Raw genomic sequence first — 22,293 nt, 5'->3', positions numbered from 1 at the left:
TCCATATGCTTTGAGAAAGGTTTTGACAATGTGAGAAATTGATGAATATTGCTATTTATGATTCTCAAAGGAAATACCAATTGTAACTTCTCTTTTTTCTCTCAGATAGCATTTGCTTTCCTCCTGAGCGTGTTGATAAAGAAATCTGTCCTTACCGGTGTGGTGGGGTTTCTCTTCACTGTATTCTGGGGATGTCTGGGATACAGTACCTTGTTTAGGCAACTCCCTTCATCTTTGGAATGGGTTTTAGGTCTTTTCAGCCCTTTTGCCTTCACTACTGGAATGACCCAGGTAAGAACACAATTATTTCATGATTTTATTTACAAGATTTTCAAAATTTTGAAGAGTTTAGTGCTTCATGAAACTTAATGACCAATCACTCTGTAGTTGAAGAAATTCTACTGTTAAAAAGCTGAATAAACAAAATTCTTATCAAAGTAATAAAGCAGATAAATCAGTTGTGAAATCTTAGAAATTTTAAAGAAGAAAAATAATTGCCCATCATCTGACCACTCAAAAATACCTGGTTTATGATCCCATTTAAAGAGGCAGTAAAAGGTGGAGTTTGCAAGTAATGAGTGGGACCGGAAGGCATGAATCGGTCTCAGCTCTGCCATATCCCAGCTGGGTGACCTTGAGCAAGTCACTTGACTTATGTGGCCTCACTTCTTTCATCTACAGAATGGGGATGTCAGTAGAACTCACCTGATGGGGGTAATTGTGAAGACTGTGTTATTATATATGAATGCATAAAGCTAGAATTGTGCCTGATACATGCTATGTTAGCTATTATCTTTATTAGCTTTCTATTTTCTATTTATTTAAAAATAATTTCTTCATGTCTTTAATACTTATTTCATATATTAATGTTTCTGCCATATCTTATACTTAGCATTTTTATATTTCCTATAAATGGCCTCCCATTTCACTGCCTATTCTGTTTCTTTTCCCAGAATATTATTTTTGGTTGTTTGTCCACTTCTCCAAATTCCCTTCTTTAAAACATCTGTGATAATCAATTAGTTAGATGTCTATTCTTCAATTGTGTTACTTTCTCTTTTAGGATTTCCCACTTTTATGACAATTTTATTTGTATAGAGCAACACTATGACTAAAACTTCACTGTGCATTTTTGGAGAAAGGGATATTAAAATATGAATTATATTTGTTTAGGGAGCACTGTTTTTTAAAACTTTAGTTCTATAGGTTCATCCAATTTTTATTTTGTTTTAAATCTCAGATTACACACCTGGAATATTACTTGAATGGTGTTATTTTTCCTGATCCCTCTGGAGAGTCATACATAATGATAGTTACTTTCTTCATTTTGGTACTTGATACTCTTCTCTATTTGATATTAACATTATATTTTGAGCGAGTTCTGCCTGGTAAGTAATAGTGTGGTTAAAGTTGAATTTAAAGCAATTCTGTTTCTTAGGTAATGTCTTAATATTTGTAATTTAAGAAGGATTTCCGATTACTGAGGAATGGAGGACATTTCAGACCAGTAGAATTTCCTCATTTTCATCTCACTCTTTAATGGTCTGAATGGAATTATTTTGTAAAAACATTTTAATTAAAAATAATTTATATTTATTTTGGTTTTTATATTTTATAAAGGTAGGGTGTGTGTGTATGAGTGTGTGTGTGTGTGTGTGTGTGTGTGTGTGTGTGTTTTAGCTGAGGAGAGGAAAGGAAACACCTAAAGCAGCTATTGGATAATGTTTTTTAGTGCTTGAATTCAACTCACTGACATAGTTCATTAAATAGTTCTTGCTAATATTTGGCTCTAGTAAACTTGTTCTTCTGAATCTCGGGAATATGAAGAACGAAACACAATATAAAGTTAATGGATGACCTCTTCTTTTCTCCCTTTTTTGTGGGAAGATTAGCCTAACAAAAATGTTTTATATAGTGTTTTAAAAATTAATAAACTCTACAAATGACTTTAAATAATTATAATAAAATTCCTATGTAGTATACACAGATAATCCTAGGAACTAGTATACTTACATTTTATTTTGTCTTAAAATCCACAAATTTTACTCATACATAATTCCTTTTTACATGTCAGAATCTGAATATTTCCATCCTTTTTAAACCCTATTTATTGTGGTATTTTCCTTTATCTGTTTTCTAATTCAGGCATTCTATTAAAAAAAATATTCATAGTTTTCCTCTAGATTTTGTTTCATGTATTTTACCTCTACATGGTAGCGGTAAATAGTAATTATACTATTATTTAGGTTTTTATCTCTATTCCTTTTATTGGTTCTGTTAATATAGTTTTAAATAAGTAATTTCTTTTGCATTTAGCAAATTTCCTTCAAAATTATTTTGTAAAATTATTCTTGTGAATGAATGATTTTTCAAAATTAAATGAAATTTCTTCTTTTAGTAGCATATAATGTATGTAACCCATATAAAACCAAGTAAATACGTGTCCTTGCCTTGGCACAGGTCACAAAGAATCAGCATTCTAGTGTCTGAATAATTGAAAAAATTTACTCTTCTGTCATTTCTCAAACTCAGCATTTCGTTTCTGCAAAATGAAAATTAAATTCCTAGATCTTATCTTCTGAGGGTATTCACTCTCTCATTCACATACATGGCAATGGTCTTAAACACTTTCTTTTCTCTAAACCCTTAAAAGTGTCCCCCAACTGAACTGGGGCTAGACTCTTGGCCATTTTCTCGTCTTCCTCCTTTTGAAGTTTCTTATTTTCTCTTTTACCCAACATTTATTACCCTTTGCAGTGTAAATCAAATCAACTTGTTTTTAGCCTCCAGGCCCAGAACTCTAGTATGAAATATCAGAATTCTCTCTAGTGAGTAGAGGGAATCATGAGCTTTTTAATACTCCAAAGTCAGTTTTTCCCTGTCACAACTCTGTGCCATGTGACATTTTTCCTTTCCTAAATTTTTGGTTTTCTACGTTAAGAATACTTTTTTCTCCAACACTTTCCTCTACAATTTAATTTGTATTGTAATAGGCACATTTCCAGTTTCTTTTAAGTCTTCCACTCATTCATAATTTGCTTGCTTTTCTTCTCCAAATACTTTCCCTACCTACAGAAAGGCACAATAACTAATATTTAAATCTGAGAAAATGGAATTCAAATTTTTTCTTTCAGTTCCTGTGTGTACATATAATCATACAATTTTACCAATCAATACCATGTTTCCCCCCAAATAAGACCTAGCCGGACAATCTAATGCATCTTTTGGAGCAAAAATTAATATAAGACCCGATCTTATTTTACTATAAGACCGGGACTAATATATAATATAATTAATATAATATAATATAATATAATATAATATAATATAATATAATATATAATACTGGGTCTTATTTTACTATAAGACCGGGTATAATATAACATAATATAATACTGGGTCTTATATTAATTTTTGCTCCAAAAGATGCATTAGAGCTGATTGTCCAGCTAGGTCTTGTTTTCGGGGAAACACGGTATTTAGTTCAGCATTTCGTACAGAGCTCACATCTTAGAGAATCTGAAATAGTGGTCTGGAGAGGTAATGTGTTTGGCCCAAGAACACAGCAGAATCTGGACTAAAATTATGAATAAAGCTAACCTAATGCTCTTTTTTCTTTTTTACATAGAATTAAATATTTATTGCTCATTTCCTGTCTTTTGTCTCTAGAATGTAAGTCTCCATGAGGGAGGAGATGTTTGCTTTTTACTATTACACTGATAGCTTCAAGCCATCTAGGAGAGTGTTTGGCATAAATTCCGGGTGAATTAAATAAATGCATATACTTGTCCTCCTTTTTAAACTTTCAGGATAAACAATGTATGTTTTCCATCTAGAGACTACCTGATACATAGAGGCTCTCAATAGACATTTTCTGAAGGACTGCAAGAATGAACTCGTTATTTTCTCTCGTAACCAGCTCCTCCTCCTCCTCCTGCTCTTTCCTGCCTTCGCCCACCTCCCCTTCCTTCTTTCAGATCCCTAAATTCAATCTCACTTCCCTTTACTTAGGTACAATATGTATTCTTTACTTGGGTACAATACGTATTCTGTAATCCAAAGTTTTACCAACATCTTTCAGATCAACATTTTTAGAGCAGGTTATATATAAATGCTTTTACATTTATAACTCTTTTTCAGAAACAGAACAAACCAAGAATTTCCCACGAAGTGGATACTAATGAGATAGCAGTTTTCATCAGCCTATTTAGCATATAACTGCTCGTTGAAGTCAGTGTGGGTCCACAGTCTGCATCTTCAAAGCTTTCATAGGTAGCTGTTGAAATGCTTATGGAAATTGGTATTTATTAATAAATGTAGTGTAGGAAGTGTAATAAGAGAAGATGTCACAGGTTCTGTGATAGGGTAAGTCCCTGAGTTGGTGAATCAGAAAAAGCTTGGAACTTCAGCTGTGTTTAAAAGATAAGTTTACCTGGTAGACAAGAGTGCAAAAAAGGTTTTTCAGTCAACAGGAACAGCACGTATGCTCAGCAGTGGGAAACAGCATAGCATAGGGGAAATTAAAAGTTGTTAGGTAGTGCTGGTGCATAGTTGGTTGTGAGACATTGTTCTACCTTGTTAACCAGCTAGCAAGGGTTACAAGGGGAGATTTTTGTCCAAGTACACAGGCCTGTGCACAGCTACACCCAGGGCCATACAGCATGCAACGATCCTGATAGTCTGAGGCTCACCTCCAGTTAAGTCCTTCTGTAGGTGCCTCGTCACATGCTAGGTCACAGGCAGCATTTGGAATTCTACCTTCTAGAGCAGTTCACGTATCATCCTTGACACAGTTTTTACTTGTTTTTGTTGAAATGAGAAAAATAATGTGAAATTTGTTAATTATTTAATATGATGTCTTTGGTGAGATTATAGCCTTTCTATAAATACATTTACATAGTGAAAAATATCTTTTTTTTTTCAATGATGGTCATAGCAGATAGTAGGTTTGTTTTTTGTTTTTAACTATCCTTAATTAACACAATATATTTATTTTAAAATATATTTATCCAAGAAATCCAAGAGCCTTAGAGACACTCGTTCAGGAAATAGAGAAAGATTGAAATAGATTTATGTAGGACCTTCCACTGATGTGATTTGTGTTTTAAGAATATTACTCTGGTAGCTGTGTAAAGGATGGGCTCAAAGCATGTGGACACTGTTACAATTATGTTAGAGAGAGAGGGACCAAATGAAGGTGTCAGTGTAATATAGTGGGGAGGACAGATTCAAGAGATACTTATGTGAGAGAAATGATTTGATTTGGTGCTTAATTATATATGAAAGAAATGAGAAACGGTGGGTGGAGATAAGGGTTGCCCTTGTTTCTGGCTTTAGTTACTGAGGAAAAGAAAATGCCACTTAACCCAAATAAGAAATAACTTCAGTAGCAGCAAAACAGAAGTATGAATAATTCCTGCAATCTTGGATGTATTCTAAAAAATGCTATAATTTCTATGAATAGGATGAACTTCTTAATTTTTCCCCCTTTAAAAATTTTTCCTTTGCTTTTTCATGGTATAATTTCCCTTTCTGGCTAGTTCAGCTCTAGATGTTTTTACCTGTTTTCATCTTTGATCATTTCTACTTTCCCACATTACCTCTCTAAAACCACAACACACCATTCTTTTAATTTCTCTTTTTAAGGACACTTGATTTCCAGTTATACCTTTCCTATTTGTTCCCATATATTTTTCTACATGTCTTTTGTTCTCATACTTCTAGAAGTTGCTTATTGTCATATCTCTTCCTCTTCAACAACTCTTTTGGAATGGCATTTTTCACTTGTTTATCCCCTTTATTAGGGTTCAGTAACAGCTTACTTAAAACAGTGTCATTTCAATTTATCCTATAGTCTCTGTAAAAGCTATTAAATTTCGTCCTCATCTCATTAGTAAATTCATGTTTTGTGAATATATCTTTAAAATACCATTCATTTTATTTGATTTGATTCTTTAGATCCACACCTGAACTTTCTATTCTCCTTTCTTTCCATTAAATTATAATTCCAAACAAACAAATTTGAATTGATTATACATACAACAAATTCTGCCTTGGAATGATATGAACTATCTCTTGAAAAAATCCTTGTATAACTTCATGAGGTCATAAAAAGTTAAAGGATTATTGGTATATCTGGTTGAAAAAAAATTTACATAAAATATAATGGACATGGCAGAAACAGTTTGATTTGTGTTTCTTTCATTTGCTTATGGGATTTAAAATTTTCCTGTGTTTCTCACTTAGATGTCTTAATTTTAATTCTCCTCCTTTTCACACCTTTTTTCCTAGATGCCAACAGTTATTCAGCCTGAAGTCTACCTTTCTGTAATTAATAACTTAATTTTTCTACTTTTGTTTTATTCCTAGGGCTTTGAAAAAGGCTGACTGTTGATTTATAGTGACTCACATATTCCTTACTTTCAATATTGATTTTTTTCTGGGTTATCAAAATATTTCTTCATATACTATTGCAGAACTCAGTATACATAATTTTTCTTGTTAAGCATCCAAATGTCTGGAAATCCCGAGAGTGAGGAAATTCGTGATGTTTGATATGATTTCCTAGAGCTAAACTTTATCTTCTTTGATAAGCTCTTTTATTTTTATGAAGCAGAGATAAAAATTTATCGAAGGCCAAACACTGTCTTCACTTCAATATCCTTGTAACCTGTAATACTTCACTTTTAATGTTATAAACGTAAATTCCCAACATAATAACTTAAATTCAAAGTTGATATCAAGCCACACTAGGACGGAAGTCATTCTTTACTGATGTGGTATGATTGATTCAATATTTAATTATGTCTTGATTGATTAGATGGAGATGGCCACAGGCTTTCACCATTGTTTTTCCTAAAGTCTTCATTCTGGTCCCAACATCAAAATACTCATCATGAAGACTTTGAGGATGAACTAAATACCGAGCATTCCTCGGATGACTCTTTTGAACCCGTGTCTCCAGAGTTCCACGGAAGAGAAGCCATAAGGTACTTATCAAATTATGTGACTCTGTACACTGAGAGGCAACAGCTTAAGAAAGGAAGCTGCAACAGGGCCAGCGACAGGTCAGATGTTGTTATAGACGATGTGTTTTTGAAAGCTCCTTTCTTTCAGGTTGTCCTCTGCCATCATCCTACATTTTCCTCATTCATTTCTGGAAACAGAACGATTGAATAATAACTGGAGAGGGGAGCAGGACTGAGGGAAAGCCTCTCTCCGTTCCTTCCTCTCACGCTCCTTTTCTTCTTTCAATTGTAGCTTTCCCTTCATTTGCTAACTTAGAGAAATGACTGGAATATATGAAATGTCAAGGTTGATAAGAGTATAAGCAGGTCTGTGCAAATCTCTTCTGGGGGTGGTGTGGGCTTTCACTGCTGCCCTCCTTGGATCCCATAAAGGCGTGACACCCTACTTTGTGAAGCTTAGGTTCAATCACACACTGGAGTATTGGCAGTTAACATAATCTCTGCTGTTAGAAAATGTATTTACCTCACAGTTGCTTAATCTTCTTTCAGAATCAGAAATGTTAAAAAAGAATATAATGGAAAGCATGAAAAAATAGTTGCGTTGCAAGGTAAAGGAAAAATTTCATTGTTTTGATGATGTTTTTAATTAAAATTTTTTTTTTTTTTTTTCTGAAAATACAAAAGTCATAGGGGAAAATTAGAGAATGACTATAGATGAAAAGAAAAAAAAGCATACCTCTGTTACGGATAGTCACCTATAATATATTATATTTTTCTATGTATGTATGTATAAAATATTTTTTAAAAATAGGATTTTACTGTTTCTGCTGGTTTATAATCTTTCTGAATTTGTCAAACTGAGTTTGGAGTATCACTGGAATTGTTTTTGCTTTCATAGAACTTTTCATTATCTGTTTGGGGTTGTGGTTTGCCTTCTTGTTTATTCTCTGACAATATAATTCCATGTTTTCTTTCTTTGAGAATCTCTTAAAATGTCTGAGGTGCTAATAGAACTCTTTGTTGTTTTCCAGTGGAGTTAGTCAAATGTTAAAGAAAAGATTATCAGTTTCTAAGCACACACATATAAAAATGCCTGTGACATGTCCTGGATCCCAACAGGCCTCTCTAGAGACCACACCCACCCTTTTGTGACAACAGAACAATGACCAGTGGTGGGTGGGGGGGGAGGGGAACTTTACCCCCCTCCTTAACTCACTCTCCTTAACCCATTCTCCTTCTCTCCTAATGGAATAAACTCATCTTGGCCTCTGTACCTAGTATTTTTGTCTCCAGCTCTGCGAGGAGATTATTTCTTAAATCACACTGCTTTCTTTTGCCCAGCAAGCAAATATTCTGTTACTCTCTGTTAATCCCTGTAGCTTTTGCTCAATTATTTAATATTAAATATACATATTTTTTGACATTCGAAGGATTTGGGGCTGGAAGGAGGGTAGAAATTTACATTCCCAGTCTTGATCCAATTTCTCCAGATAACTTGATGCTTTGTTTTCATGAATAGACTCAAATATATAGTTTTATAGAGGACATAGTAGAATATCAATAAAACAAAATGTTGAGTTACATTTTACTCTTCCAAGTTTTTGAAAGTCTAATCTGAATATAGTCCAAAGTCTGATGTTCACATTTTATTCTAAACAGGCATATTTCTTGACATATATGAAGGACAAATCACTGCAATACTTGGACATAGTGGAGCTGGCAAATCAACACTGCTAAACATTCTTAGTGGGTTGTCTGTTTCCACGGAAGGTAAGAAAATAATTTTGCAAAGCTGGTTGGCTGATAAAGCAGGTTCTTCAATCTGATTATGTAGAAGAAAACTGTTTCTCTAAAGCAGGCGTTTTACACAACTGAGTAATTTAGAGCAGGAAATATATATTTTATATTTCTATAAATTCATCAGAAGGCTTGTATTTCATTCCACTATTATTGGTCATTCCATGTATACTTTTGCTGTGGACACTGGTATTTATGTTAAGAATAATCAACATGGATGGATCTTGAGAGTATAATGCTAACTAAGCGAAATAAGTCAGACAGAAAAAGCAGAGAACCATGTGATTTCACTGATATGTGGTATATAAACCAAAAACAACAAAAGAACAATACAAACAAATGAGAAACAAAAACTCATAAACACAGACAATAGTTTAGTGGTTACCAGAGGTTAAGGGGGTTGGGGGGTGGGAGATGAGGGTAAGGGGGATCAAATATATGGTGACGGAAGGAGAACTGACTCTGGGTGGTGAACACAAAATGGGATTTATAGATGATGTAATACAGAATTGTACACCTGAAATCTATGTAATTTTACTAACAATTGTCACTCCAATAAATAAAATTAAAAAAGAATAATCTGAATTTCTAAATGTATTAATTATGTAGTTATAAAGTGTGAAGATTCTTCAGCGAATATCCCATATTATCACTGCATACAGTTACTATCCTGTTGTTAAATATTCTAAAATTTCTATTTATAGGATCAGCCACTATTTATAATACCACACTCTCTGAAATAACTAACATGGAGGAAATCAGAAAGAACATTGGATTTTGTCCACAACTCAATATTCAATTTGAATTTCTTACTGTGAGAGACAACCTCAGGCTATTTGCTAAAATAAAAGGGATTCAGCCAAAGGAAGTGGAAGAAGAGGTAGGTGAAGATACTAGAATTGATGGCTTTGCAAATAATTTACTTAATTTGTTCCTGACTGTATTTTTGTTTAACTGTTACTTTACTCTTTCATAAGTAAAGCTTAATCAATGAAGTCCTAGAATAAATTTCTTCAAATTTGTTAGGGAGTTAAGACTGCTCAAAGTAAAACGTTTTGTATTAATGTAGGGTTTTTTTTTTGATAGGTGAAAAGAGTTATAATGGAATTAGACTTACAAAACATTCAAGATGTCATTGCTAAAAAATTAAGTGATGGACAGAAGAGAAAACTAACATTTGGGATTGCCATTTTAGGAGATCCTCAGGTGAGAGAAAAAAATGTTTTTTGAGATTAATTTGGATTAAACGATATAAAACTTTATTAAAGTCCAAACTCTCATTACCAAATGTGAGAGAATTTGTAGTAAAGGACCAGGCAAGCCCACTAGAGATATGGGGGAGGATTGTGTTTGAATCTAGAAGTCATATTGGTTTCCATGCTACTTTCTGAAGATCCTTTCTGAAGAAGTGGAAGATGTTTTCATATAGTTCCTTCTCTATAGGTTTTGCTACTGGATGAACCAACTGCTGGATTGGATCCTTTTTCAAGGCACCAAGTTTGGAACCTCCTGAGGGAGCGTAAAACAAACCACGTGATCCTTTTTAATACCCATTTCATAGATGAGGCTGACATCTTGGCTGGTGAGTCTTGGTCTCTTTATTCTAATTAGTTATTTAAGGTTTTAACATAAGAGATGAACTCTATGATCTGTTTTTAGTATATGTACTGTCGAAACGAGCACTAAGATCTGTTTTTAAAAGAAGAGACTCTTGTTTGCAATCCCTTTGAGTGACTGTATTTTAGGGATGCGCTTTGCCTCAGAGGAATTCTGATCTCCCAATGAGTTCTGAGAGCCACGTTTTGCGTGTCTTCTAGTCTGTAACTTTTTTGACTGTCTACACTAATCACAAGTATATATTTTTTTGAATTTTACCTTTCATGTATAGTTTTTTTGTTGGATAGAAAAAAACTTTTAGCTGGGAGAAAAATCTTTTTTAAATTTACCACCGTTTGTTGCCTTTTTAGGATCATCTTTGTTCACTGAGTGAGGTGTTGGGTGTGCAGATGCAAGATTAGAGAATTAGAGATAGAACAAATGTTTTTTCCTAGAAAATAGTGGCAGGTAGGGGAGGCTATCAGTAAACCTGAGTGAAGGAAGAATCTGGGGAAAATTAAATCAGAAAGGGACTCAGTGGAAAGAAGAGAAATTTTTACTGTCTGATGTGCAATATAACACTATTCTAAGTTTCCTCCATGAAATGTAAGGTAATATATACTCTACCTCTTGTGTCAGCTATCTCCTGCCTCAGAAATGCTGTGTAATAAACCATCCCCAGACTCAGTGCCTTAAATCCATAAGCATTGCTTTAGTGCATGAGTTGGAGAGTTGGCAGTTTAGGTGGTTCACCTAGAGAGAGTTCCAGGTATTTGACTGGGTTCGCTTATACATCAGGTGGTTGAGTAGCTGCTGGCTAGGGTGCTTTAGGTGACTCAGCCCTACTCTAGGTGTATTTTGTTTTCCCAGACATTCTCATGGCAGTGACTGAGGTTCAAGGGAGCAAATCCCAGTGCATACGCCCATTTCAAACCTTTGTTTGCCAGTGTCCGCTAGCATTCCATTGGCCAAAGCAATTCACATGGTGGAAGTTATTATCAAGGGGTGGAGCAGGTCACTTTGCCCATGGTGAGAGAACACTGCAGAGTTACATAGCAAAGTACGTGGACAAAGGAGAGTTGAGAATTGAGCCATCCTTGCAGTATTTTATGCCACTGGATCAGCTGTGAGGGATGCAGTGAATTTCTGAGTCCTGCCCCAAGGTAGGCATGGGAGTGAGAATTGATCCTGCACACAGGAGCTCAATTATATCATGATTGCATTCATACTGAAAAATTCATTCAGTGTTTTGGTCTCCAGAGTGAAGAATAAACCATATAAGGAATTCACTTAATTCACTCTTTCTTTTTTTTCTCCTCAGATAGGAAAGTGTTTCTGTCTAATGGGAAGTTGAAATGTGCAGGATCATCTCTGTTTCTGAAGCGAAAATGGGGTCTTGGATATCATTTAAGGTAATGTATTCTGGGAGTAGCTGTTTTTAATATGAGTGTGTCAGTAAGAAGGATGACATTTCATGTAATCCTTTAGAGATATTTAAAAAGTCAACTTAATATTTGGTGGAAATTGATTTACAATGAACAGTACAAAATATCTCCATCACTAACATTTTCCTTATTGGTTATCTCTTGGTTTTAAGCATGTAAATTTCTAACAAGTATACGTATCTTTCAATATAATGTGTTTTGGCCAGTATTTATATAGGAAAAATTTATGTTCCCAAAAAGAAGTTGATCATTTTTAACAAACCTGTATGCTCTAAAAGTCTGAAATTGTATTCTAAATATGCTTCGCATGTCAGAATCCACTTCAATGTCAGAATACCACATGAGATGTTTTAGAAAGCATGACAAATGAGTTGTTGGCATTAAGAGAGGCCATTTGATGCATAGAAAGCAAGTGCTTATTAAAAATCTTACTAATTTTTCAGTGATCCAGAAGCAATATTCCATGCACTTTACATCCAATCATGATTATATGTGCACGTGTGTGTGTGTGTCCTGAAATTTCAAATTGCTTTAATTACATTTTAGGAAGTTTGCTGGGGGTTTGAGGTTGACATGTACTGCACTTTATTTTTTCCCATTTAAAATAATGCAAAATAGGCTACCAATTAGCACTTTGCAGTGGAATATCTGATTTGTGGGAAGTGATTACTGAAGTTAGCAGGATATGCTTGAAATATACACAAATTATTTAATCAAAAGCTGTTTTTTCATGAGCAGTTGTGTTGGAGAAGAATTCAAAGGCTTATGCTTCTTTTGAAACATTAGTTTACACAGGAATGAAATGTGTAATCCAGAGAGAGTCACATCCCTCATTAGACAGCACATCCCTGATGCCAAGTTAAGAGCAGAAACTGAAGAAAAACTTGTGTATAGTTTGCCCTTGGAAAGAACAAACAGATTTTCAGGTAACTTACTGTGTGACCACATAGAATATAGCTACATTTCCAAGATTGTGCTGATTGTGTTTTCTACCAGTGAGGTTTAAAGCTTGTAGACATGAAAATATTTATTCATAAGTATGCTTCTTCCTCCTATTTCCACCATGATGGAGAGTGTTAACAGATACATGGTTTGAATGCAAGAAAAACCAAAATTTCCACAAGTGTATGTCACTAAGAAATCCATATTTGCTTAGCTTTAAATGAAGCTTTGAAATAATCTCTTTTCTGAAATAGCAGAAACTTAGCTTATGTTAGAGATACAGATTAAATAAGACCTTATTTTTGAAACACTTGTAAGCAATTTAATAGGGTCATTGCAAATTATAATTTAATTATACATGTAATATGCTCAGTATAGAAAAGTTAGAAACTATGGAGAAGAAAATATATAGTTCACCCATGCTTAATGAATTTTTAAACAGACACACAGATCCATCGTTATACAAACACACACTTGGTCTCAGTGATACAAGTAATTTTAAAGCTTACGATTTTAGATTTAGATTTATCTATTTAGATTTTATCTATTTATCTATTTAGATTTTAGATTTATCTATTCTGACTAATTTTTAGGAATTAATGTTTTAGTGTACTCATTACTAATTTTAATTGTATCACTTTATTACTATCTGCTTTTTAGATCTCTACAATGACCTTGATAAATGTTCTAACCAGGGCATAATGAATTATAGTGTTTCCATGACAACTCTGAATGAAGTATTTTTGAATCTAGAAGGCAAATCAGCAGTTGATGGACCAGGTATAAAAATGTGTGTCTAGCAGAAAATTAAGAAAAATGAAAAAGAAAATAACCATTATTAATTCATATTTGCAGATTTTTATGTGGGATTATGCCTAGAATGTGTATCACATATAAAATAAGACTGTCCATTTTTAAAAGCATAGTTATTTTATATCTACATAATCAGGCTTAGTGCTAGGGAAATTACTTTGTGACATCTGTCTGCCTCTCATGTTAGCGACAGCCCCATCCCTTTGCAATGGCCACTTGTCCTTTATCATCAGTTAGCTCTCTGCGAATGTCATGAATTCTGGCTTTGTCTCTTAATTGCCATTCCCTATAAAAATGTTCTCTTATTTAGCTAGTGAACTAATTCTAATTAATGTGTTAATAACAGACGATTAAATAAGATGGTATCTTCCCTTAGTTTACTTTCTAATAATGAGAAGAATTTATGAGCGTACTGTGTGCCAGCCATTGTACTCAGCTGTGGGATTATATTGTTCTTAGTTCCATAATAACTTCATGATGCAGGTGAGAAAAGTGAGGTTGAGAGAAGTCGAGCAATTAGCCAAGCCATGCAGCTATAATGTGTGGTGTATGTGGGATTTGAACAGGAGGTTTTCTGTGGACTTTCTGTCACTTAAACACCACAGTGTCTTGAAATGGTCACTGGGATGTCAGTCATCAACGATGAACCAATCCTGTGAAGGAGAGTCCAGATGACAGAGAAACTCAGCTTTTAGAAGTTCAACTATATAAATTTATCCCTGTGCTTTTGCATAAAACTCTCGCTGCAAAAACCCCTTGGTGAAGAGCTGCTGCTGTTGGTATGAAAGAATAAATATTTTCCAAGAGGCCTAAACCATGCTCAAAAATCAATTTGCTCATTAAATTGGATCCATTACATTTGAAGGAAAGATTTTGAATATAAGACTTAAAGATATCAGTAGCTTAACTTGTTAGAAGTGTTGTTACAAATATTCTAATATAATTTTCAGAATTTCTAAAGAGAAAGTAAATAACATAGCTTATTATAATGGTTTGTTACATGGTTTAGATTTGGGCATTCAGAAACAGGAGAAAATTGATGTGACAAGAGATACTGGAATTGAGTCCGAAATGCAGCAGGCTCTTTGTTCTCTTCCTGAATTGAAAATGGTTGTCAGTAATGGAACTCTCTGGAGACGGCAGGTCTGTGCAATGGCAAGGCTTCGCTTCTTAAAGTTAAGGCGCGAAAGGAACATCCCTTTGTCCTTGTAAGTATCAGACTACTATAAATCTCTTTAGTCAATATATGCAAAAAAGGTTCACATATGAAAAAAAGAAGTCTATTAATTTAATCATTTAATATTTTTTTGAGCGCTTATGGTACAGTAGTGAACACAACTGACAAGGCCTTTAGATTTACTATCTGTAGAGGAGAAAAATACCAATTAAATAATCACCCATTAGATATGTTAATCCTTCATTATATTGCAAATCTTTATTGAAACCTGTTATGTGCTAAGCATTGTTCTAGGTACTTTGGTTATGTTAGTGAGCATAAAAACGTCACAGATCCATTCCCCTGTGGTAGTACCTTCTGGTTAGGGGGAAAAGACAAAAAATAATAAATATAAAAATAGAATTATATAGTTGGTTATACAAAACAGCATAGAGTTAGAGGATGGAGAGAGCTGGTGGGATTTGGGTTCATCACAGATTTGGGTTCATCACAGGATTTGGGTGGTCAGTGCTGGCCTCACTGAAATGATCACATTTGAGCCAAGATTGGAAAACATGAAGAGATGAAGAAGTAAGGGGAGAAGAACAGTTCAGAGCAGAAATCATCTGTTGTTTTGCCAAATCTTCCTACTTGGCAAAAAGGAAGTCATTAAGGTTTTATGAAGAGAAGGTCCAAAAGTAGACAACTGTTTTGAGGTGCTTGCTCGTGGAGGGAAGTAGAAAGATAGAAGAGTAGCTGAAGGGAGATTGAAGTCAGGAGGAAATTTCTTTTTTTTTTTTAACGAATGGGAAATATTAGAACACGTTTCAGTGATGATGGGAATAAGACAGTAGAGTGAAAATCATTGAAGTTGTGCTAACTGAGAAAGATGTCAGGGAGGGTGACAAGGGACTGGATCCAGTTTGGAAAGGACTGGCGTTTGACAGGAGCGAAGATATCATCGATTACAATGGAAGGAAAGAATGAGAGGAGGGTTGGAATCTGTAGATATTTTTTCTTTTGGTGGTAGTAACACCAGGGGGAGTTTCTAGCTGATGACTATTTTTTTTTCCTCTGCGAAATGTGAGGTCGAGAGTGAGGGAGAAGGAGGCAGAGCCTGAGGTCTGATGAGAAAGTAGTCATTGCAAACTATAAGTGGATTCACAAACTTATTAGAGAAACAGAAAGGTTGCTTGGAAGTGTTTCACTTGTAGTTTGAGTCAGTGCAATGAGTTATAGCATCTGAAAGTAGTGTATTATATATTGCATCTAGCTTCATGAAAATTAAAATGTATGTATTTTAACAGCTGATGATATTTAAAATTTTACTTGAAATTGTGTACATTGCAAGCTTGAGGTCACAGTGTGAAATAGGGCCTCTTTCGCTTTAAAATGACCTACGCAGGCTGTTTGAGGCTCCTGATATGTCGTAAAACCTCTTCCCATGTTGTCCTTTCCAACCAGCAAGCCCACAGAGGAACCCCCTGGAGCTTACCTTCTCTCTCGATTTTCTGTTACTCTCGGACACCTTGCACTATGATAGGAATTTTGCAAAACTTTGAGCCCATTTTCAGATTAATCTCACATTCAGTTTCATTATATGTAATCATGTGTTGTATGTTGAATTTCCATAGGTTACCATTTATATGGCATGCTTGTGACTTAAATCTGAAGGAAAATATTTTAGACTCATGTTTTAATTTTCTTTTTTTAGGTTACTGATACTTGGAATTGCTTGTGTCCCTGTTATTTTTCAGTATATAATACATATAATATTTTTTCAAACTTATCGTTGGGAGCTTCCATCCAGTATGTATTTCCTTTCTCTGAAACAACTCCCACAAACTCCTCTTAGCAGTCTGTTGATCATCAATAATACAGGTGAGAAATAGGCCTGACTCTTAGTCTTATTTTTTTTTAATCATCAAAGACCTTTAGAAAGCACAAACCTGAAAGACAAAAAGACCTGCATTAAAACAGCTTGAAACAACTTGAAGGGAAATGGAGAAAAAGTATATGTCCAGTTTTCCTTATTTTCAAAGTAAGGAAACTGATAGGCTCGTTTTCAAATTTAAAAATAATGGACATAATGGAAAATATCAAGTTTACTTAACTTCATAAAGATATTTTGAATGGGTCACTAGTACTGTAAACATCATTGCAAGGTAGCGAGAGTTAGGTTACATAATGAGTAGGACTGATTTGTGTCACGAGAACAAGCCTAGGTCATGAGGTATGTATTTTGTAAGTACTATTTTATAATTACAAACGTTACAGGGTTTGGGAAAAGTTTACAAGTCACTTATATAAAGTTTTATTTCTGTGACAATTGCAAATATAACTCTCAGGCATTAACTCTTTTTACTTTATGAGATTTAAAAGATAAATTAACATTTTCTGAAAAGAGTCCCTTACACTGAAGATGGTAGACTGGATTCTGATGTCCCAGCATCAGAATGAATTTCATTATATTCTTTAAGAGTGAGGGTCTTTATCATGTTATTTTGTGTATTCCTTAACATGAGAGGAAACCATTCTTATTTTAAAGCTTTGATGTTGATTTTTGTTGTTGTTGTTGCTATTTGCTTTTATGTTGTCTTCTTTCATTGACTACATTAGGATCAAATATTGAAGACCTTGTACACTCACTGAAGTGTCAGGATATAGCTTTGGAAATAGATGACTTTAGAAATAGAAATGGCACTGATGATCCTTCCTACAATGGCGCTATCATAGTGTCTGGCGACCGGAAGGTACGTTTGCCTTCGTGTACTGTTCTATCATGAATGAGTTTTTGCCACATTCCAATACTTTAGAAATAAAGAAAAGCAACTCAACCATTCTATATCAGCATAAGTTAAAATGCCACATTGGTCCTTTTTTGAGTAAGGCATGAAATTCTAATCCTTTAAAGGGCACATTTACATCTTCAGTAATTTCTTAAGGGGGTCATTTTTTATTAGTAATTTTGTTTGTTATAAAAGCAACACATGTGGGCCAGCCCGGTGGCTCAGTTGGTTGGAACACTGTCCTCCTAATGCCACTGAGGTCCTAACGCCACTGAGGTCGCTGGTTCGATTCCCACATGGGCCAGTGAGCTGTGCCCTCTACAGCTAAGACTATGAACAACAGCTCTCCCTGGAGCTGGGCTGCCTGAGCAGCCAGAGGTTGGTGTGGGCTGCTGTGTGCTACCGTGTGCTACCGTGTGCTGCCAGGAGTGGCCAGTGGCCAGCATGAGTGGCCGGCAGCCGGTGAGAGCTGCCGTGAGCTGCTGTGAACGGCCCATCGGTGACTAACTGCCTCAGCTGGGGGGAGTGCCAGGCTCATAATACCAGCATGGGCCAGGGAGCTGTGTCCTACACAACTAGACTGAGAAACAATGGCTTGAACCGGAGTTGGGGAGGTGGGCGGAGGAGGCGGAAGAAAGGGGAAAAACATAAAAAAATAAAAGTAACACATGTTTTGTGACAACTGGATGGACCTTGAGGCATTATGTTAAATGAACTAAACCAGACAGAGAAGACTAATACTGCATGGTATGACTTATATAAGGAATCAGAAAATACAAAAATAAAACTCATAGAAACAGAGTAGAAAAGTGGTTGCCAGGGGGTGGGGGAAATAGGGAGAGGTTGGTAAAAAAGTACAAACTTTCAGCGATAAGATGAATAAGGTCTGAGGACCTAATGTACAATATGGTGACTGCAGTTGATAACATTTATTATATAACTGAAATTGGCTCAGAGAGCAGAACTTACATGTTCTCATATATAGACACATGTGAGGTGATGGATGTGTTAATGAATTAGGTGGGAGGAATCCTTTCACAGTGTATATAGATGTAGACTTTACATGTCTTTCAGTTTTATTTGTCAGTTATACCTCAATAAAGCTGGAAAAAGCAATGCATATTTAGTGGAGAAACTCAAGCATTACTAGTCTATAATATAGAAGGTAAAATTTTCTCCATAATTTCATTCCTTTATTTTCCCATGTAGTTTTGTTAATAGTTTGGTAAATGTCTTCTTCACTCTTTTTCCTTTATGAAAACACAATTCACTATCTATAGAATGATCTCATTTGAAAATATGTTTTTGAATTTGGAATTGAATTGGAGAAGTCCTGCAACTTTCTTTGTCACATAAAATCTAAATCTCTGACATCTTTCCATGTTAGTGAATGTTAATCTATTTCATTAACGGAGTAAGTCACTTGAATTACAAAACTAATGCATTCTTATGTCAATTCAAAAAGACAGAAGTGTCAAGGAAAAATTAATACTCGTAATATGTAAACTACGAGTATACAAAAATATATTTACTCTAAGAATTTAGAACTTACATTTGTGTGCTTTTTTTTTTTGCTTTTTTAAGGATTACAGATTTTCAGTTGCATGTAATACCAAGAGACTGAATTGTTTTCCTGTTCTAATGGGAATTGTTAGCAATGCTCTTCTTGGACTTTTTAACTGTACAGAGCTTATTAAGACGGCAAGGAGCGCATTTCCTTTGGTAAGTGAAATATTGACTTATGTGAGGCAATAAAGCAGAGGGATAAGGGGTGAGGGCTCTAGAGCCTACCACTCGAGTTGAATCCTGCTTTTGCTACTTATTAACAGGTTTCTTAGCCACTCTTTGCCTCACTGCCTCATCTATAAAATGAGAAATACAGTACTACCTGTGTGATTATCATGAGGATTAAGTGAGTTTTCTAAGTGCCTAGAACAGAGCCTGACATACACATTTTTCGTTCATTCTACAAATACTTCTTGAGTATTTGCCATGCCTTGGTATTTCTAGGTGCTGGGGATACAGCATAAACAGAACAGACAAAAATCCCACCCTGTGGGGTTTACGTTCTTGTAAGGGGGAGAGTAACCATTCAGTACATGTTTGCTGTTACTTATTCTGAAAGATCACGGATTTTTAAAGTAATTTTATGTTTAGTCTCATTAAATTTTTTAAATTAAAAATTTTAATGGAAAAAATTGAAGTAGATGATAAAATTCCTTACCTCTGTCAATTAATGTGCCTTACCATTTTCTATTCTTTCTGCTGATCTATTTTTCTATTACATTACTACTTGATACCCTACAGAATTAATGTTTTATCACTGGCCTCACCATTCTAACCTAAAATCTTGTCTGCTCAAAAGTTACACCCAGCTCCCCAAGGCTTAGACCATTAAAAGAGCCAAGATCCAAAAGGACACTGAAAAACTTTAAATGATAGATGAAACAAACAACTGTTAAAGAATCATAATTTTGACTTTGTTTGGGTCACTGTCTAGAGTAGTTCCTCACATTTACTGGGTACTCAGTTCTTATTTGCTGAAATCAGTGGATGAATGAATTTACTTGGAAACCTAGAACACTAGAGAAACCTCAAACCCAAATCCTTAATCTTATGTCAGATTTTCCTGGGGGGTTTTGCTGAGTATGTCACATACACTGGTTAAAGCAAGTTTTCTCTATCATTTTAAGTTCTGCATTGTACTTTTGGGTCTTGGCTTTTTTATGTTTTATAGCTTGTGGATTGCAATGCAATTTTTTATCATATGTAATTTTAATGCCCATTTCTCAGCCTTTGAATAATTGCTAACAGGTATGTTTGATCATGATAGATGAAAAAAGCAGAAATTATGGAAATTGGGTATTGGGTAGATGTTTGTAAGTATATGCACAGCAGTTGTGTAGAATAAAATTTTACTAGAAAATTTCACGATAAGAAATTAGTGTAATGCCACTCTAGTTATTTTGTGTATGAAATAGGTCAATTTCTATGCTCCTTTTTTTTAGTCTATTGTTATAACAGTAATAAATCACCCTGTCTAGAAAACAACTTAAATTTATAGTAAGACCCCTCCATGCCTTAAAGATTGTTTAGTTTAAACATTTTTAGAAGTCAAGAAATTACTTATGCAGGAAAGATTTGCTCTCCTCTAATTATGTCTTGTATGTAAGAACAAGAACATAAGAAGAGCTTCAAGACAATTACTATTAGAGTTTTGCAATTAGTATTAGAGGCTGTTGTTTATAATTCATCCTCTCGGAAATAGGAAACGGGAACAAATGACAACTTTGCTCAGTGTTTCAGACACTCTTAAGTGTAGCTCTGAAGACAATCTGTCATCATTTAACAATTACTAGATGCAAATATGGAAGAGAAACTGCTCATCCCTCTAAATATATGCATAGAAATTTAGATTTTGAATTTCTTTTGATATCATATAGTTCCTGGGAATGGACCTTGCTATTAAGGGTAACAAAACATGTTTACTTTTCTCTTTGCTTCTTAAATGAGGTTTACGCTTCCATTTTGAGTTCTTCACTGTTTTCCCCCTTCCCTAAAACTTATAAATATGTTTGATTGCATGGTTTGTAACAATTTCAAAAGCTTACAGATGTGTTTTGGACTTCCAGAATGACATGATACGACAGAGTGGTTTTTTTGGTCTGCCCTTACTTCTGTTGTTCGTTTCAAACTGCATTTCTCCTTACCTCAGCATGAGCAGCATCAGCGATTACAAAGTAAGAGGAAGAAGGAGACGGACAGGGAGAAAGAGAGGGAGAGGGAGAAGGAAAGTGAGAATGAAAGGGGAGATACGGAGGTTGGGGGCAGGGGTGGGAGAGAATGAATGAATGATTTTATCTGACTTGAGTAATTAGAATTGCATTGTTTTACACACACAGGAATGCCTGTCAAGAAAAATGTGTTTACATATAAATTATGTTGTTTATTCTCATTAAAGAGTCTGGCAAATGCTTTATTATGATGTCAAAGAGGTCAGAAAGTTCACTGCTCAACACAATAAAATTGCCCCCGCTTTAACGGGAATCATATAAAATAATTTCAGAGATGAAAATTGGGTACTTTTTGATTGCATGTATTTATTTCATAATTCCAAAGGGAGTCTGTGTTTTTTAAGTATAACATGAAATTAAGATATTTGCAAACTTGTAACTAGGTTTTCATAAATTGGGTTTCAAAATTTTATGATAATAGTCATTTTTATATATCTTTACCAAAGGGTAAATCAGCTTTCCAAATAGGTCAGACTTTTCTGTTGCACCAAAGGCTGTACATTCCCATATCGGATGTCAGATACTTAGGAGGATGCTGCTTTCTGGTCCCAGAGAAACTGTTTTCTTCGGGATAGTATTAGTGTCTTAGTTGTCCTGAGGACTGCTTCCTAAACCCTGGGCTATAAATTTACTGAAGCGCAGGTTTACTATGTAAAATAACACAGACAAATAAAACTAGCTGCCAAACAACATACTATTTTGAAAATGTATTAAAAATGAACATTTTCACAAAAAAATATGTTTTCTGTGTAAGATTTCAACCCCTCCTGTGTTTCTTCTATGTCTTTATCAGCAAAAAGCTCAGTCTCAGTTATGGATTTCAGGCCTCTGTCCTTCAGCGTACTGGTGCGGGCAGGCTCTGGTGGACATCCCCTTATACTCCATGATTCTTCTTTCAATATATTTATTTTACTACTTCATGTTTTTGGAACTCAGATTTTCATTCGTATGTGTATTTTCTCTGGTAAGTGATATTTTTCTCCCAGCTTAAAT

The 22,293-nt window shown here is 34.8% G+C and overlaps 1 protein-coding gene across 4 annotated transcripts in view; it reads left to right on the top strand.

Annotated features, from left to right (window-relative positions):
• The window catches only part of ABCA10 (ATP binding cassette subfamily A member 10), a 49,288-nt gene that overhangs the window by 12,652 nt on the left and 14,343 nt on the right, over positions 1-22,293 (top strand). For all 4 annotated transcript variants that reach the window (XM_019732834.2, XM_074319574.1, XM_074319573.1 and 1 more), the window contains exons 8-24: positions 106-291; positions 1,241-1,388; positions 6,821-6,989; positions 7,518-7,576; positions 8,628-8,738; positions 9,470-9,645; positions 9,852-9,971; positions 10,209-10,347; positions 11,683-11,773; positions 12,593-12,732; positions 13,409-13,528; positions 14,571-14,769; positions 16,432-16,598; positions 17,337-17,470; positions 19,091-19,228; positions 21,139-21,246; positions 22,094-22,264. In XM_019732834.2, the coding sequence (XP_019588393.2) occupies positions 106-291; positions 1,241-1,388; positions 6,821-6,989; positions 7,518-7,576; positions 8,628-8,738; positions 9,470-9,645; positions 9,852-9,971; positions 10,209-10,347; positions 11,683-11,773; positions 12,593-12,732; positions 13,409-13,528; positions 14,571-14,769; positions 16,432-16,598; positions 17,337-17,470; positions 19,091-19,228; positions 21,139-21,246; positions 22,094-22,264 (2,376 nt within the window). The remainder of the gene's footprint in view (positions 1-105; positions 292-1,240; positions 1,389-6,820; positions 6,990-7,517; positions 7,577-8,627; positions 8,739-9,469; positions 9,646-9,851; positions 9,972-10,208; positions 10,348-11,682; positions 11,774-12,592; positions 12,733-13,408; positions 13,529-14,570; positions 14,770-16,431; positions 16,599-17,336; positions 17,471-19,090; positions 19,229-21,138; positions 21,247-22,093; positions 22,265-22,293) is intronic.

The sequence above is a fragment of the Rhinolophus sinicus genome, linkage group LG15 (genome assembly GCF_036562045.2).
Source record: "Rhinolophus sinicus isolate RSC01 linkage group LG15, ASM3656204v1, whole genome shotgun sequence".
Taxonomy (NCBI): domain Eukaryota; kingdom Metazoa; phylum Chordata; class Mammalia; order Chiroptera; family Rhinolophidae; genus Rhinolophus; species Rhinolophus sinicus.
The sequence above is the reverse complement of the archived record's forward strand: the minus strand, read 5'-3'. Positions and strand labels throughout refer to the sequence as shown.